The 17,237-nt window shown below is 44.4% G+C and overlaps 2 protein-coding genes across 11 annotated transcripts in view; one reads left to right on the forward strand and one right to left on the reverse strand.

Moving 5' to 3' along the window:
* Nucleotides 1-11,355, reverse strand: part of spata17 (spermatogenesis associated 17) — a 29,694-nt gene extending 18,339 nt beyond the window's left edge. For 3 of the 5 annotated variants that reach the window (XM_085907552.1, XM_085907550.1, XM_085907549.1), the window contains exons 1-5: nucleotides 11,251-11,355; nucleotides 10,924-11,013; nucleotides 9,907-9,988; nucleotides 8,224-8,274; nucleotides 5,919-6,022 (exon numbers count right to left, since the gene is read on the reverse strand). In XM_085907552.1, coding sequence (XP_085763678.1) covers nucleotides 5,919-6,022; nucleotides 8,224-8,274; nucleotides 9,907-9,988; nucleotides 10,924-11,013; nucleotides 11,251-11,318 — 395 coding nt within the window. In that variant the 5' untranslated portion in view covers nucleotides 11,319-11,355. Of the gene's footprint in view, nucleotides 1-5,918; nucleotides 6,023-8,223; nucleotides 8,275-9,906; nucleotides 9,989-10,642; nucleotides 10,790-10,923; nucleotides 11,014-11,250 lie in introns of those variants that run through there. The other 2 variants (XM_085907551.1, XM_085907553.1) reach the window with 2 other exon arrangements.
* esrrga (estrogen-related receptor gamma a) overlaps nucleotides 11,003-17,237 on the forward strand; it is a 139,721-nt gene continuing 133,486 nt past the window's right edge. For 5 of the 6 annotated variants that reach the window (XM_085907544.1, XM_085907542.1, XM_085907547.1 and 2 more), the window contains exons 1-2: nucleotides 11,568-11,640; nucleotides 12,806-12,958. The gene's annotated coding sequence lies outside the window, so the exon portion shown is untranslated. Of the gene's footprint in view, nucleotides 11,102-11,262; nucleotides 11,382-11,567; nucleotides 11,641-12,805; nucleotides 12,959-17,237 lie in introns of those variants that run through there. The other variant, XM_085907548.1, reaches the window with a different exon arrangement.

A 17,237-nucleotide genomic window follows, 5' to 3' on the forward strand; every position in this document is an offset into this window, starting at 1 on the left:
GAAATAAAAGTATCAGATGTATCCGGTTGACTTGGTTTGTTATTGTAGGGAAGTGGAAAGACTTCCTTAATAGGTTTTCACATGCTCCCTTCTCAACTTTGTGAAAAGGTACAACTGCTGTTGGGGTGTGGGGGGCGAGCCGGGAGTCAGTGATCCAAGACATGTTAACAAATTTACATTTAATTTTAGCAAAAGCCTAAAGATATTTAGCGGTAAAATATATTAACAAAGTTAACATATGACTTATTAACTAAGTGGGATTTTTTTGTTGTTGTCAGAAGTAAAAGATGGTGTAGCTCTAGCAGTAAGCCCTGAAGTGTTATATTAATGCAGCAGCTGGGGTTCACATCAGAGGCTAATTTTTAATTTCTTCACATCGTTCACTTCTCCCTTCCCTTAGCCTCGAGCCCTTCGAGGATTTTTTTCCCTTCCCTCTTCTGAGCGCTCTCTTTGTCTCTCTGTCACTTTCATTCCCTTACATTTTCTCTGAGGGAATATCTAGTCTGCAAGGACAGATCTTAACTGTGTGTCGTTTGCTCGGTACCTCATACGCCGGTTTGAGGTAAGCAATCAGATCATATGAAGTAATCTGGAGGAAATAATATGGGAGAATCTTATTTCTGTTTCAATTGTTAAAGCATTAAAAGAGATCAATTTCTTTTTTAGTGCTCTGCCCTATGTGTTGTGCCACTTATCCCCAGTCAGCACAGCACAGGTGTGGCTCATCCCAATCAACCAAGCTGTTCCACATCATCTCGTCGGAGGCGGTCTACAAAACCCCCTGAGAGACAGTGCTCGACGCTTCGACGTTAACCTTCCGTGGTCAGCGCTCAACTACACGTCAAACCAGCGTCTCCTCCCTCCTATCCACTTTGGATCACCCCTTTTTTTGTGAGAGAAGTAAATATATTGTTTTTTTGCCCTAAAACCTCAGTTTTTGTGTCTTGTCTCCTGGGTTCTCTGCATTTTTGGCTCACCACCCCAGCTGAGCGTAACAGAACGTCGAAGCCATCATGAGCCAAGCCGGGACCCCGGGGGCCGGGCAGCCAAGATCATCCGAATTACTTGGTTCTGTGGCAACACTTTCCAACCAAGTGCAGTCTATTGCAGGAGCGCTATCTGGCATTCAACGGTCCCTGGATGCACTTACATTCCGTGCCTCAGCCGAAGGAAATCCCGCTCCCGTTCATGGCCCTGCCTCTGCTTCCAACCAACAACCCAGCCCTGTCCTTCCCAACCCACAGCAGTCTCAGTCCGAGCCTGGCCTAGTCAGCCCTAGGCCTTTCAACGGTGACTTCAATCTGAGCAGAGGTTTTTTGGCACAATGTGAGTTACTTTTTACCCATCAGCCCTCTAAATATTCCTCTGACGGGTCTAAAATTGCTTTTGTCATGTCCCTTCTGGTCGAGGACGCCCTCCGCTGGGCCATTGCGGCAGTTGAGAACAACCCAGTTTTTTTTACCGACTACTCTCAGTTCAAGAGTGAGTTTCGGGCTGTGTTTGATCACCCTGCAGATGGTCAAGATGCTTCTAGCCGCCTGCTGGTTATCCGCCAGGGGTCGCGTTCAGTGGCTCAATATACGCTGGAATTTCGGATCCTTGCTGCAGAGAGCCGTTGGAATGACCAAGCCCTCCTCAGTGTCTTTCGCAAGGGGCTGAGGGATTCTATTAAGGACCTCATTGTCCGTGACAGCCCGGAGACCCTTAACGGGCTAATATCCCTGGCTCTCAAGATGGACGCACGACTTCAGGAGCGGCGTACAGACCGAGCCCAACGTAGCCCCCTACAGTCTGTCCCCCGTCGTTTTGCTTCTGTGTTCCCCACCTCACCTTCCAGGCCAACTCCTCATACTCAGGACCCTATGCTTCCCCCGTTCCTATCTACTTCAGGGTCTGGGGAGCCCATGGAGGTTGGCCGATCACGGATCTCGCCAGCAGAAAAGCAGCTGAGGCTGAGCGATGAACAATGTTTCTACTGTGGAGAATCAGGACATTTTCATCCGGTCCTGCCCAAAAGGCCCAGCTCGCCAGTAGGGGCTATACAGGTGAGCAACACCACCATTCCCCAGCCCAAGGTTTGTTCCAACCGTCTTTTCCCCGCAACCCTGGCCTGGGGCAAAGAAACATTGTCTGTTAGTGCATTTATTGATTCTGGTGCGGACGAGAGCCTTATGGACATTTCCTTCGCACGCCAGGCCGGAATTCCTTTGGTTCCCTTAGATCAATCCCTGTCTCCCAGAGCCATCGATGGTCACTCGTTAGGAACCATTTCCTTCTCCACTGAACCTCTTATGCTCACGCTCTCAGGGAATCATACTGAGCCCATCCGTTTTTTTGTCCTTCATGCCCCTACTGCTCCCTTGATATTGGGGAGACCTTGGTTGGAGAGGCATGAACCTCACATCTCCTGGGCCTCTGGTCGGATTTTGGGATGGAGCACAGCCTGTCATGCGACCTGTCTACGCTCTGCCCTTTCACCTCCAAGTAGTCCCAGACCCATGCCCGTAACCCCTGATATCTCTGGAGTTCCGAGTATTTACCATGACCTTGCCTCAGTATTTAGTAAGGATAAAGCCCTTTTACTTCCCCCTCACCGGCCATACGATTGTGCGATCGACCTCCTTCCCGGGGCCCCCTATCCTAAGGGGCGACTCTACAACCTCTCCCTTCCAGAGAAGGAGGCGATGCGCAATTATGTTGCAGAGTCCCTGCTCTCAGGTTTCATAAGACCATCATCATCTCCCTTAGGGGCAGGTTTTTTTTTTTGTGGACAGGAAGGATGGCGGCCTGAGACCTTGCATTGACTACCGTGGTCTTAATGACATCACAGTAAAAAACAAGTACCCTTTGCCCCTTATTAGTTCCACTTTTGAGCCTCTTGCTCATGCCCGGGTGTTCACCAAGCTAGATCTCCGCAACGCCTACCACTTAGTCCGGATCAGAGAGGGCGACGAATGGAAGACAGCTTTCAACACCCATCTCGGCCATTTTGAGTACCTCGTGATGCCTTTTGGCTTGTCCAACGCACCAGCAGTTTTCCAATGCCTGGTAAATGATGTGTTAAGAGACATGTTGAACATCTTTGTGGTGGTGTACCTGGACGACATCCTCATCTTCTCCAGGTCATTGAAGGAACACCACCAGCATGTGCGTTTGGTTCTCCAACGGCTGTTGGAGAATCGCCTGTTCGTTAAAGCCGAGAAGTGTGTCTTCCACTCTGACTCTGTTACGTACCTGGGAAACATAGTGGAGGCTGGACGGATGAGTGTCGATCCCTCCAAAGTCAAGGCTGTGGAGGAGTGGCCGCGTCCTACCAACCGGACTCAGCTCAGACGATTCCTGGGTTTCGCAGGCTTCATACGCCGCTTCATCAAGGGATATAGTCAGATCGCTGCCCCTCTCAATGCCCTGACCTCCATCACACGCCCCTTTTCCTGGACGCCCGAAGCAGAGACGGCCTTCACCAGACTCAAGGGTCTGTTCTCTTCAGCTCCAGTGCTTGTCCACCCTGACCCTGAGAGACAATTCATTGTGGAAGTGGATGCTTCTGATACGGGCGTTGGGGCAGTCCTCTCCCAGCGGTCGGAGGAGGATCAGAAGGTGCATCCGTGCGCTTATTTCTCTAGAAGTTACGACCCAGCGGAGAGGAACTATGATGTGGGAAACAAGGAGCTGCTGGCGGTCCATGATGCCCTGAGGGAGTGGAGACACTGGTTGGAGGGAGCAAAACTGCCTTTTGTCGTGTGGTCAGATCACAAGAACCTGACCTACTTGAGAACAGCAAAAAGGATCAACTCCAGGCAGGCCCGCTGGGCTCTGTTCTTAAGCCGGTTTGATTTCACTCTCACATACCGCCCAGGGTCAAAGAACGTCAGAGCTGACGCCCTTTCCCGTCAGTTCTCTGAGGGCCCTGCTGTCCCGGAGATATCCGACACCATCCTTCTTCCTGCCCGTGTGGTTGGGGCAGTCTCCTGGCCCATAGATTCTGTTGTAATGGAGGCCCTGCAGACCCAACCTGACCCTGGCAATGGACCCCCGAACAGGCAGTTTGTTCCAGATGCTGCCCGTCCTCGAGTGTTAGAGTGGGGTCACTCCAGCCGTGTTTCATGTCACCCCGGAGAGCGCCGGACAGCGGAGTTCGTCGGCCGGAGATTCTGGTGGCCCACCCTTAAGAAGGATGTGAAGGAGTATGTTGCTGCCTGCACAGTCTGTGCCCGTAGTAAGGCTTCCCATCGCCCTCCAGCAGGCCTCCTACAACCCCTTCCAATTCCGAGTCGGCCGTGGTCTCACATTGGCATGGACTTTGTCACTGGACTTCCCTTGTCCCAGGGTTATGACACCATCCTGACTGTGGTCGACCGGTTCTCTAAGGCCGTCCACTTCATTCCCCTCCCCAAGCTTCCTTCTGCTGCTGAAACGGCTGACCTCCTCACCCTCCATGTCGTACGCCTCCATGGTATTCCCTCAGACATTGTGTCGGATCGTGGTCCCCAATTCATCTCCAAGGTGTGGCAGGCTTTTTGCAAGGGAATTGGAGCCACGGCCAGCCTTTCCTCCGGGTACCATCCTCAGTCCAATGGGCAGACTGAACGCGCCAACCAGGCAGTGGAAGAGACCCTTCGCTGCGTTGCCTCCAGCAACCCCTCTTCCTGGGCTAAGTACCTACCCTGGGTTGAGTATTCCCTCAACACATTGGAGAGCTCTGCCACCGGAATGTCTCCATTTCAATGCTCTCTGGGTTACCAGCCTCCCTTGTTTCCTCAGCAGGAACTGGAGGTGGCAGTTCCATCCACCAGGGCCCACCTCCGCCGGTGTCGACACATCTGGAGGACTGCTCGGGCTGCGCTACTCCGTGCCTCAGTACGATCTCAGCGTGATGCTAACCGGCGGAGGAGGCATGCCCCGGTTTACCAGCCTGGCCAGAAAGTTTGGCTATTGGCCCGGGACTTGCCCCTCCAAACCTCTCAGACGTCTACCCGCAAGTTGAACCCTCGGTTTGTCGGTCCCTACACCGTGGACCGCATCATCGGCCCTTCCGCAGTGCGTCTGAATCTCCCTCCTGCTCTCAAAGTGCACCCAGTTTTCCATGTGTCCCAGCTGAAGCCAGTCGCCACCAGTCCCCTGGCACCGGCGGTTTCTGCTCCCCCGCCACCTCGACTACTGGCTGATGGTGATCCTGTTTGGTCGGTTCGTAAACTGCTGGCCGTCCGTCGCCGGGGAAGAGGCCTCCAGTTCTTGGTGGACTGGGAGGGCTTCGGCCCTGAAGATCGTAGCTGGGTGCCCAGGTCCTACCTTGCTGACCCTTCGTTGTTGGATGACTTCTACCGGGACAATCCGGGTGCCCAGGGACGGTCGTCCGGTGCCTCCCCTCAGGGGGGGGGTACTGTTGTGCCACTTATCCCCAGTCAGCACAGCACAGGTGTGGCTCATCCCAATCAACCAAGCTGTTCCACATCATCTCGTCGGAGGCGGTCTACAAAACCCCCTGAGAGACAGTGCTCGACGCTTCGACGTTAACCTTCCGTGGTCAGCGCTCAACTACACGTCAAACCAGCGTCTCCTCCCTCCTATCCACTTTGGATCACCCCTTTTTTTGTGAGAGAAGTAAATATATTGTTTTTTGCCCTAAAACCTCAGTTTTTGTGTCTTGTCTCCTGGGTTCTCTGCATTTTTGGCTCACCACCCCAGCTGAGCGTAACACTATGCTCAATATGTCCATCTAGTAGCTTGGGTAATTTGTCTTTTGTTTATCTCTATTAGTTAATACACTTCGTATTCATTGTAAACTTAATAGGAGGTAATTCAGACTTAAAAAAAAACAAAATAAAATAAAAAAAAATAAATAAAAATAAAATATATATATATATATATATATACATATATATATATATATATATATGCATTGTATATTTGTTTACCGTACTAATCCATTAGTCCTGGCAATTTTTTCCAGATAGCTCTTGCGTGAATAGAAACTATGGATGTACTTTCGCACAAAGAACCCTCGCCACCTTCGCTGGATCTGCAGAGGAAAATCATAAAAGAAAACACATTATGTAAGTAGATGGCAACATTAATGGCCCGACCAACAGCCTTAAATCACACAACATATCATAAGGCATTTTTTCACTGTCATAATAAAGGGACAAGCCAAGGTGGGATGGACAGCTGTCACAGCTCCATACGTTTTTTCGGATTGATCGTGGAGGCTGCAGATTAGCCTCACCTCACACCCACACATGAGAGTGAAGTATTGTGAGGCAGAAGGCTGGACGTCCTTCAGACTAATTAGGAGATTAAAACAACCACGAGTAAAAGAATCATCACACTATCAGACGAGGGGAATGGGAGAAACGACGGCTGGAGGATGGGGCGGGAAAAACAACAAAGAGCAAAATGAGAATTAGCATTGATCTGCTAGTCAATAGATAATTTTAAATAAAGTAATTGCCGCCTCTCGAGTTCTTGCTGACCTTTGTTGACAAGTGAAATCGATGCCGTTGAATGTGATACAAATCCGAGGTGCAGCATGTAAACATTGGTTTCTATTATGGCACTAATACATTATCCTCCGTTAGCTAGCTCGGCATCATAAAATGGAGGAGAGCGACAAGAGCGATTCAAGGAAAAAGTCACGGGGGGATTCGGGGATGATTGTTTCTCCCACCATGTGTTTTCGCTTCCATTCACATGCTAGCAAATATTTCGTTGGTAATGAAGGCTTGGCTAGTACCGTCGCCCTTCACCGATTCGTTCTTGTAAAGGGTCACTGGCGCTGGATTTCAGTCTTATTCGCATGTGCAGAGAATGCAAGTGAGAGGCCACATACAATCCAAAGTTTTGTGCATAAAACAAAACAAGTTCTGAAACTTTAATTTAGGTCCAGTACTAATGCAAATCATTTATAATCTTATTTTAAGATACATGTGGTTTATTTTTTTCAAGTAACTGCTCCTCTGGGGATCGGTGCCTTGGTCAAGGGTAATGCCGGGACTGTTCCTATAATGTTCAATTTGACTTTAGTGACAAAATCCAGACAAAGTTGTCATTAACCTCAAAAAGTGAAACACTAACTTTGCAAAGCAAAGTCTTATTTGGCCCCTGTGGGGTTCAAACTTCTTACATCACCGGAGTCAATTCCCTGCTCCATTCGCGTTCCTTTCCTTCCCATTAAAATTGCTATTGTGCTCTAAAGGAGGAAGCTGTGATATTTTATAAGGGTCATAAAGAGGCTTTTTCTCCACCTTAAGTAGCTTGTTCTTCGCTCCACATGGTGACAGCAACCCCTGACCTTTTATCCCAGTGACCTCTAGCAGCAACGTCTACTCCTGCATATATGTCATCATGTTTCATGTGACATTTACTGAGATAATTGAGTGGTAAGTTTGGTTATTTCATTTTCCAATAAAAGTGTAAAACATAAAGCATTCAATTTCCATCCTTTTTTCTGACAAACATTTGTCCAGCTGGTCAGCAATGCAACCCCTTCAATAAAAACTGGCAGACTTTCTTTTTGTTGGCCAGTAAAACCTTTTAACGGTTGACACAGAATGGAGCCGTTAGCCAAAAGAAGAGCCCATATGGAATTGTGAAAAACGATAAGGTTTCTGTGCAAATGTATCGTGTAAAAATGTCAGTCAAAGCTCGAGTGGCTGAACAATAGACTGCTCAACCCCCAAAATAGGAACACTTGAACACTCTTACTCAGTTTAATAAATAAACTAGAATAGAGATCTGACAACAGATATTGCTGGACAAAACATATTCCCACATATGAGTGGAGGTTATTAGCTCAAATGTACCAGAAATGAAAGATAACACTACACAGAGAAAAATCGTACAAAAAAAAATTATGAATGTGCTCTCAGCAGCACAATCCAATGTAAATTACAGTTTTTTTTTTTTAATTAGAGACCGATGTAGATTGAATACTGACAAAAAAGAAATTTTGAGCCAAACAACCTTCATACCTACAAATAAATTCAACACTGTTTTCTTTTTTTCAGTGAGTGTGCAGAGATGGGAATTTTTGCAGGAGAGACAACTTTTAGTTGGTTCAAAATGACTAAGCGCCTGCTCACAATCCCGTGAGCATCAGACAGTTCCTGGCCGAGAAGAACATCACTTGAGCTACTTTCCTACTCATTAAACCTGGCTTTGCTTGATTTTTTTTGCGTCATTTTGCCACAATGAAGGCTTGTGATTAAGTGTCTCGATATTTACCCTGATCGCCATCTTGTTGTAGAAATTGGTCTTCATGATCAAATATGCTTCCTGTGAACACAGAAGTAAAAGATGACGTTACATGTTGTCTCCCAGCCCTCGGATCTGTCCACAGCAGGTTTCAAAGATAAAGAGCTCTTTATACATAATACATTTCACATAGGCAGAACAGGTAGGGCCACTCCAGAAGAGAAGAGAAGAGAAGAGAAGAGAAGAGAAGAGAAGAGAGGAAGGGAACAGTGACAAAAAAGACAAAGAGTCAGGGAGGCATGGAGGTAGAGAGAGTGATTAGGGGGACTTTGTATCAAGGGGAGGACAGTGCTCTCTTAATACACCAACACACGCAAGGGCCAGGAAAATCTATGGCGCCGAAGTAGAGAGCTAATGGAGATGTATGACGGCCAAACGCTCTCCTCTGGATTTCATAATCAATGACAGAGCTGCCAGAAGAGACTCACAAAAAGGCCAGAGAATATGCAGCGGGGCATTCGCAGCCAACGGATGGGCCCTACCACTGGGGCCACATTTTTAGTGTCGTCCATAAAACGGATCCATATCTCAACATAACTTCCTTTTTAAAATAACAAATAAGCTTGTTGTTTGGAGATGAGATTTTTGTGCAACTCATATGTCATAATAGTGAGTTGAGGGAGTGTATATATAAGAAGGAATTGAGATTTCAATAGGTGGACTCTGGTCCTGACGATCAGTAATAAAATATTTGATTAACCTGCCTGCACAACTTCTGGCCTGTTTGTAATTCCTCTCAGCTTTGCGAGTAGAGGAAGTAGGAAAGCGGCAAGGTGCAAAGTTAAGAAAACAGCAATGAATAAAAGTGGTCGTGTAAAAGATGGCTTATTTAATACTTTTACATTTTAATCAATTGATTAACTATAATTTGACATCCCGGTCAAAAGGCAAACTATTAGCTAGCCAATTAAAACGCATTATATATCCATTCTGATGCTTTCGACGTTGACTAGAATTTTTTTTTCTTGAACTGGACCTTTTAATGGAGTAGAAAAATGAAACCTCAGTGGGCTAATTCCAAACTGTGAAAAGTGTGAGTGATTCAAATGAGCGCTCGTCTGTTCCCAAACTGGCTCTTTTTAAGCCCATATGCGCGTTGTGACACATCCTTCATCGTTTATTTCAGCGCCCCTCGCCGCCGTCTCCCCCGTTTTTTTGAACGCCTCCCAAATGGCGGCTGGCAGTTATGCTTTAGCAAACAGTCAATTTAGGGGCATGATAAATAGCTTGTTGTGATACGTTTACAAAACTCAATCCAGGGGAAAATTATATGTGAGAGCGCTGGGTATTGGATCCGGTATCAACAATCTGTTCAATTAAGAAGCAGTTGGAGGCAATATGCCGAAAAGGCGGCCTTGTTTTACTAAAGCACACAAATACACACATATGTACATACACACACTTCTCCTACACTTCCGCTACCACCATTTACCTCACCGCGCTCGTTCTAAATGCATCCCAGGAATTGCAATGCAGATAAAATTCCATCGCATATTACATCCTATTTCCTAAGTGCTAATTTCCCAATGTGTAATGAGTGAATTATATTTCTTAAGGTCAGATGCAGGGACTTAGGCATATAGAAATTGAATTCTAATGCATGCTATCATAACCAAATCAATACATCTATAGCTGTTCCTCGTTGTGGCTTACCATCACCATTTGTCTGTAACATGCCCTTGCTCTGAAGCCCCGCCATATCTTCTGGATAATGACCACCTTCTCGTGCAGATGCCTGTCATAAAGTCATATTGGGAAGAGGATTAGATGGGTATTTTTTGCGGCTGAAATGGGGAGGAAATCTTAAATTAAATTGTGAATCTCTTTGTTGGTGTGTCAAATAAAACACGTTGGCGAAAGCTGCAAATGAAAATAAAAAAGGCTTAAAAATGCCAATCCTCCATGAAATTCATTTAAATTAGGTGTTGACTGAAGGGGGGGGGGGGGTCAATTATAAACTGAACACATGCCACTTTTATTGAAAAGAAAGGAAAACAGTGATTTTGCTTTCTGCTCACAACTGTTATGATGTAAAGGAATTGAATTCAAAGGTCAGAGGATCGTTAATGTAACACACACACACACACACGAAGGCTCAGAAAATTGCTGCTCCTCCAGGCCTTTCTATCACTCCCGATGAGCCTTTCTCCCCCTTTATGCAGCAGCGCACATTTGTATTCATCTTCAAACATGCTCTAAATGCAAGTCCATTGCAAATCTCCACCTCCAATGAGGCCATCAATTTCCAAAAGGCCATTTATACACCTGGAAAATCAATGCTTATAGTGGGCTTGCACAACCCCACAGTTGCACTTAAGCAGCTAAAATTGTTGCTAATTATCCACTTAACGTATTGATCAATTAACTAAAGTAATCTGAATTAACCTACTGTCTGGAAGTTTGTCTGCTGACCCTGCAGAATGGTGCCCGGGTCGCAGAACAGACCAGGCACAGAATGAACACGTGGAGCAAGCGACATTTATTCCTCAAGGCCATTTACCAAGATCCACAAGTCCTACAATTATGGGAGTGAGCCAATATCAGGGTATTCCCTGTCAATTAACATAGTCATGCCTGCCCTGGAGGATATGGAGAAAATGGGTGTGCTTGTATGAAATAAAACGCAAGTAATCTGTCACATGACAAATGAAGACTTGGTAAAAGCATTACCTGATGTAAAAGCGCACCCTTAAGCCTCGGAACCAGCTCTGAAGCCGGACAGCAGCCATGTATTCCCGCTGTCTGATTGCTTCAACTTTCCTGAAGCAAGAAAAAAGAAAAGAAAAAAAAAATCTTATTCTTCTGTTTCAAACAAACATATAGGTTGACGGTTCTAAAATTGCATCAGGTAAACAAAATGATTCTGAATCTGCCGATCTCAATTTTTTTTTTTTTTTTTGTGTGGTCATATTTAACGTAGCTCTGTCTGATTTAGTTGTCTCATCTGCATCAACTTGTAAACTGGCTTTTTCTGTTGTGCATCTAAATGAGTGATACCTTGCTTTGTAGAACCGGAGCCTTTGGAACTCCTCGAGGACAGTTTGAATCCGCTCTAGCTCCGCCATTTCTACTCCAAATGTCCGTTTACGGTTGCCTTGGAAACACAGCTGACGCCCGAGCTGTCACAGGTAACTTCCGCTGCTATAGAAACAAATGTTTTTTCTTTTTTCTTTCTTTCTTCTTTATTATTCTATTTGTATGATACCCCTTCCCCGAGTATGACGAATTTGGAATTCAAAAAGACTGATGATTGTTTTATTTTTTTGGGTTTTAAATAAAGTGACACCCCCCACCCCTCCACCTTCTCCTCCCACTAGGCACTAGATTGTTGTAAAGCGAATTACGCTAATGGAGAATAGAGTCAGTCCATGCAAATAAATCCTAAAGGTGAGTCATGTGTTAATTTGAATTTATTTGTGTGTCTAACATATTGTTTTTGCACAATACAATCTAGGTCACGTTTAGGTTGTTCGGTTGCAATCTGCAATAAAAATTCATGCAATGTTGCAAAACGTGTTTTCTACAGCCAAATTTGAGAGTAAACATTGAGTGAGTCCCCGTTAAAAACGAGTTGTGTTTTACACTTGCAAAAATATAGATACAAAACATTTTTCACCCTACTTCTTGTTTAGTGTACATTCTACAGCTGAAATATGGAGAAAAAGCCCCAAATACTAACCGTAACAATACGTTCTTTAGGAAAGCACTACTAGTGTAACTTTTGCTTGAATTGTTACTTTTGTACAGTTAATGAAATGTATTTATAAAATACTTTGATAACAGATTGGCGGAATAAAGTAAAAGTAGGGGCTACAAAAGAGGGAAAGAAAATGGGGAAAAAAATACACCATACTTGACAAGACAATAACAAATACAGATAGAATCCGACATCCCATTCAATGTTAAAACTATTGCAATTAATTGAGAACTGAAGCACGAATGGGCAGAAAATATACAAAAAAACTATTTTTTAAGTGGGATAAAATTTCTCTTCCGTGAATGCAGATTGTATGTATTGATTGATCTGCCATGCCACAAGTCCCCCATTCCTTTCGATCATCCACTTTGCCTCTTTCCTGACAGTATCTTCATCTTCCCCTCTTCATCATCACTTATCAGTTTATTTCTCCCCGCATTCCAGTCCTCATTTCCCCCCACCTCTCCTCCTCTTCAGCCATATTCACCTGTCGAAATGATCCTTTCCACATGTCTGTGTGTGTGTGCAAGCAAAGATATCTATCTCGCCTACATATTATGGAGTAATCCTTAGATCAGGTTTTCTATAAAGTTTTTCTCAAGACCTAAATTACTTAGTTCCTCCCCAGGGCCCAAACTTACTGAAATAACTTGTGCATTGCCATAGCATGGACATAACATATTGTGCATAAAAATTGTTTTGTGAAAAAACAAAACAAAAAAAAGCAGACACAAATGTATTTAAATAAATCTGCGGCCACTTTGAGATGGGCAACCACACATGTTGCAACATTGTGTCTTCATGACGTGCTGGCTTTGTGTATCATTTTCTCTCTCCTCTGTGTTTTTCTCTCAGGCTAATTTGCTGTCCAGGGGGCCACACCAGTTGTGAAGAGCAAAAGGCAGATGATGTGCTACGTAGAGTTATGACTCTCGGGTGAACTGTCTACACTTCAGGCTATCCATCGTTGAAGCGGCGGGAGGATGGTCGCTCCAGTAATTACAGAAGGTACGTGGCTGTGGCAAGACTGCACGAACACCGAATGCGAAGTATCGTTTTCTGACAAGACTGTGATGACGGCAGTGGCCATTTGTCCTGCTGCCTGCTAGTTTGGTGTCACGAGGTGAGAGAGTGAGAACCAACGCACTTCATGGGAAGACGCTATGTTTACACACCTTCTAATCTATTTCAAGTTTTTTTTTTTTTATGGTCTGTTTTGATTTGCAAAATTATCTGGGGAAAATATTCTTAATAATCTTTTTGGTTTTAAACAAAGGCAATCTAAAGTTTTGAATATATATAACGTGATTTTTACGGGGGAATGTGGGAGTAGGCCGTGTTACCCGAATTAGACGAGAATGTGCAAACAGAAGACGCGGGAACAGGTCTAACTGGTCCAATACAATATGAGCAATTCCAAAGATACATTTGACAAACATATTTGGCTAAGCGGATGTTAACGATTTTTACACGATAAATAAACCATACTTAAAAAATGCCACTAGGTGGCACAATCATTCTGCAAACACCTTCATTTCTCCTCTTTTCGTTCTATTATATATACAATCATCCTGACATTCGCATCCTTCCTTCATCTACCTTCCTCATCGGCCGTCTTCCCGATATCGCTGAATGAAAATGTTTTGTTTCCAAAGTGAGCTAGTCATTATCCGGCATTAGCCATCCATACCCTCTCCCCTTTGCTCCCTCTCTCCATACGGGGCATGTCATTTAACACGCCTCCAGTCACCTCTTCGCAGTCAGAAAGCTCATCCAACCAGTCATTCTCCATGCCCATTGTTCCTAAATGAGGGCCATATGCACTGTGGCCAGCGTTGGTCATAAAAACCAACGTGCACACACACTTTCTTGATAGAGTGACAGTGTGTGTGTCTATGGATGAGTATATGTGTGAGTAAGACTGTCACACTCCGTTCCCCCACTGTGCGTGAGTGATTATTGTGTGTGGCGGTGTATGAGTGATTAGACGTGGGTGTCCGTGCATGTGTTTGTGTGTGCGCGCCTCAGCAGGGTGCAGCGGGTGGAATGTGTGTTTCTCGGCAGGACCAGTTCGGCCATTATTATTAAACATCTGTCCGCAGCACATTAATCCCCCCACTCTGACGCATCCCTCTCTGGCCAGGGATCACTTAATTGAAATCCATAATGACTCTTCTCTTCTCTGCTACAATGAACCAAGCCAGAGAATCCTTTTTTTTTTTAATCAGTCTATCAGCTATTGCAATAGTTTTTAGGATCTTTTAGACATAAATATCACCTTAATTGAACCGTGTCTATACAAAAGCAATGCAAAGTGACCGTATCAGGAAATATTTTAAAAGTATTTAGTAGGAATGCTTCCTGTATATAATAAGAGCAAACATAACATAATTAGTATTCAAACAAAACCTCTATAAATAATGGACTGTATATGTATTCTTAATTTTTTTTAATAAACAGTTGCAGTTAAAATTACTCAACAGTTTGTACATTTTTAAAATAATAAATATGTATATGTTTGATTGCGAGTGTGCATGAAGTCTTAGAAATTTGACTTAATCAAGGAAACCTGTAATTTAAGCAATCATTTAATTATAGACATACAGTGCTTTTTTTTTAATGCCACTCTATTTTCATCTTATTATTACCATAGCAAACCTTTTGGAAAATGTGAATTTTCCAAATCAGAAACAAATCGCATTCCAGTTTGTGTGCTTTGAACAGCTGTGTGTGTGTATATAGTATGTGTGTGTGTATTCCCTCGAACCGAAAGCTTACCACCAGTTTAAAAGAAGCATAGTTTAGCACCGCTGTTCTCCATTGAGGAAAACACTTTCTCATTTTTGAACGCCCGGGGCTTCACTGTTGCTTTTAAACCAATTTAAAACCACCCACCCCTCTCTCTCTCTCTCTCTCTCTCTCTCTCTCTCTCTCTCTCTCTCTCTCTCTCTCTCTCTCTCTCTCTCTCTCTCTCTCTCTCTCTCTCTCTCTCTCTCTCTCTCTCTCTCTCTCTCTCTCTCTCTCTCTCTCTCTCTCTCTCTCTCTCTCTCCACCCGCACCTCTCCTTATTTCCCATCCTAATATGCTACTAATGGATAAAAACTATGCTTGTGCCGATAGAGAAGAAATATCATACCTTTATTAGCTCACCTATATACACAAAGGGGCAGAGTAAGAGGGAGAGGGAAGTAATGAATTGAGCATTGTGTAAAATAGTTTAATGCAGGGGTGGTTCATCATTATTTGTGGCGGATTGTGTGCAGACAGGGGTGATCCATTAGTGTGGTCGTTTCCATCTGTGTGTTTGTGTGTGCGTGTGTGTGTGTCCCACCCAGAAGGACATTCACTGCTGCCGGCCCCGCTGTCACGATGAGAGATTCATCGGCACACATGCTCACACACTGGCTACAGTACACATGTGGCATTATTGTCCATCATTATTCCTCTCATTCCTCCTTTCAACAATTTGTCACAGCACTGTCTTGTGTTGACGCACAATCACACAAAAAGAATCATATGTCAGTGTGTTTCTTGTATGTGCTGTATGTGTGTGTTTGTGCGTGCGTGTGTATACAGGCAAGAATTAGAAATAAGACTGACTTAACAAGTGCCAAAATAATCTAAGCCATTTGGACAACCAAGTCAAGTCCATACAATGAAGTGATGTTAAGTTCTGGAATGTTTTGTGTGTTTTTAATATTTAGGAAAATTGTGTCATTTTGATTTTGTATCAGTATCCTAAAAGTTACTTAGGCCATTTATGGTTGCTTGAGGGGATTAATGAGCCCCCGCACCACACTTAGAGAAACACTAACTTTGACAAGAAAGACTTTGAATGTAAGTGATGTATGAACACTTCAGAAAAAGACATTTTACGTCACAATGAAAGAGAAGTAAGGACGGCACTGGATGTCAGTTACCCCCGTTAGCTCGCGGATAATTGTTTGGAGCGTGAGAGAGGTAGGCTTGAGAGGTGGCCAGACCTGACGGTGAGTGTATGAGCGTGTCAGATGTCCTCTGGCATGCCTCGCAGAGCTAATCATAACCACACTGCAGAGATTAATGAAGTCAAGAGCAATCAGCCCTGACACACAAACAGGAGCATGCACACACTGGAAAAGTACAGCAGTCTTGGCTCAGATAGACTGATGCTTTTTTTTTTTTTTATGTCTATTTTTTTCATTTATTTAACACACTGACACGTGGTGTCATTTCATGATGAATGAATCTCTTCTTGTGTGAACATTTACAGGGACATCTGCTGTTCTTGTCAAAGTTCCTTTCTTCATGCTTGCTTAACTTTTGCTCGTAGCCCCGCTTTTTATGAATCAGCTTCATTCTAAATGCTTGCGGTTGTAATTTATGAGAGTTGAAGTTTTGTATTGCTGTCTTAGCCTGACAAAAGAGAAAATGTCCATCACGTCTAGAAAAGACAATCTATAGGGAGCGGACTGTACCAAAATTGTGCAAATTAACCACCCACTATTCACACAACCCCATCTCATCATTTCTATACGTGAGCCTCGGGCAGGCAGTAATGGCAATGGAGTCATGTAGCTTGGGGTGCACCTGCCGTTGGGCCACTGTTCCCTTGACAATGACTCCCCCTCCCCAAACCAATTACGTAGTCCTTAGTGGTCTTTGGTTGGGAGTGCACAGTGTACAGATCCACTACTATAAACTGTAAGGTACAATAGTGACATCACTACCACAGTTGAAGACCAACAATGCTTGTGACCCCTTCGTTTGACATTCATAGAAAGAGATAGAGCGAGAGAGAAGCAGGTCAATGGCAAAGGGTCATTCCACCTCAGTGTTTGGAGCCCTCATCCAAAGGTTGACCTTTGACTACTATGGATCTCTGGGCATTGTTCATAGGCCACAGAGGCCCCTGATGCCATTTATCTGTTTGTGTATGTGTTTTGAAAATGAAAGGGCTTGTACATTTTACTCTATAGGGACAAAGGTAGTAGGCCATGACTATTGCTGGAAGTGAAAGACACGGAGTCGGTCCCTACCTTGAGAGTGGCCAAGATTTTGCAGTGTGTGTCTATTGGATTTTTATGTCCCTTTAGCCAGAAGAACCTTTGTGAGCTCTGAGGTCAGACCTGATGTAGTTCTTGTCTTACAATCTCTGTTGTAGTTCATTCCAAAGTCAAGTATAGACTTGTCTGAATATGTTGATGGTACGAAGAAATCTAGTACAACCCCTGGCTGAATAATTCATCAATTCAATTTGTGTACACTTGCCTCACATGTTTACTGAACAAGTGACCCGGAGTTTTTA

This window comes from Syngnathus leptorhynchus, chromosome 3 (assembly GCF_054491065.1).
Source record: "Syngnathus leptorhynchus isolate UIUO chromosome 3, UIUO_Slep, whole genome shotgun sequence".
Taxonomy (NCBI): Eukaryota; Metazoa; Chordata; class Actinopteri; order Syngnathiformes; family Syngnathidae; genus Syngnathus; species Syngnathus leptorhynchus.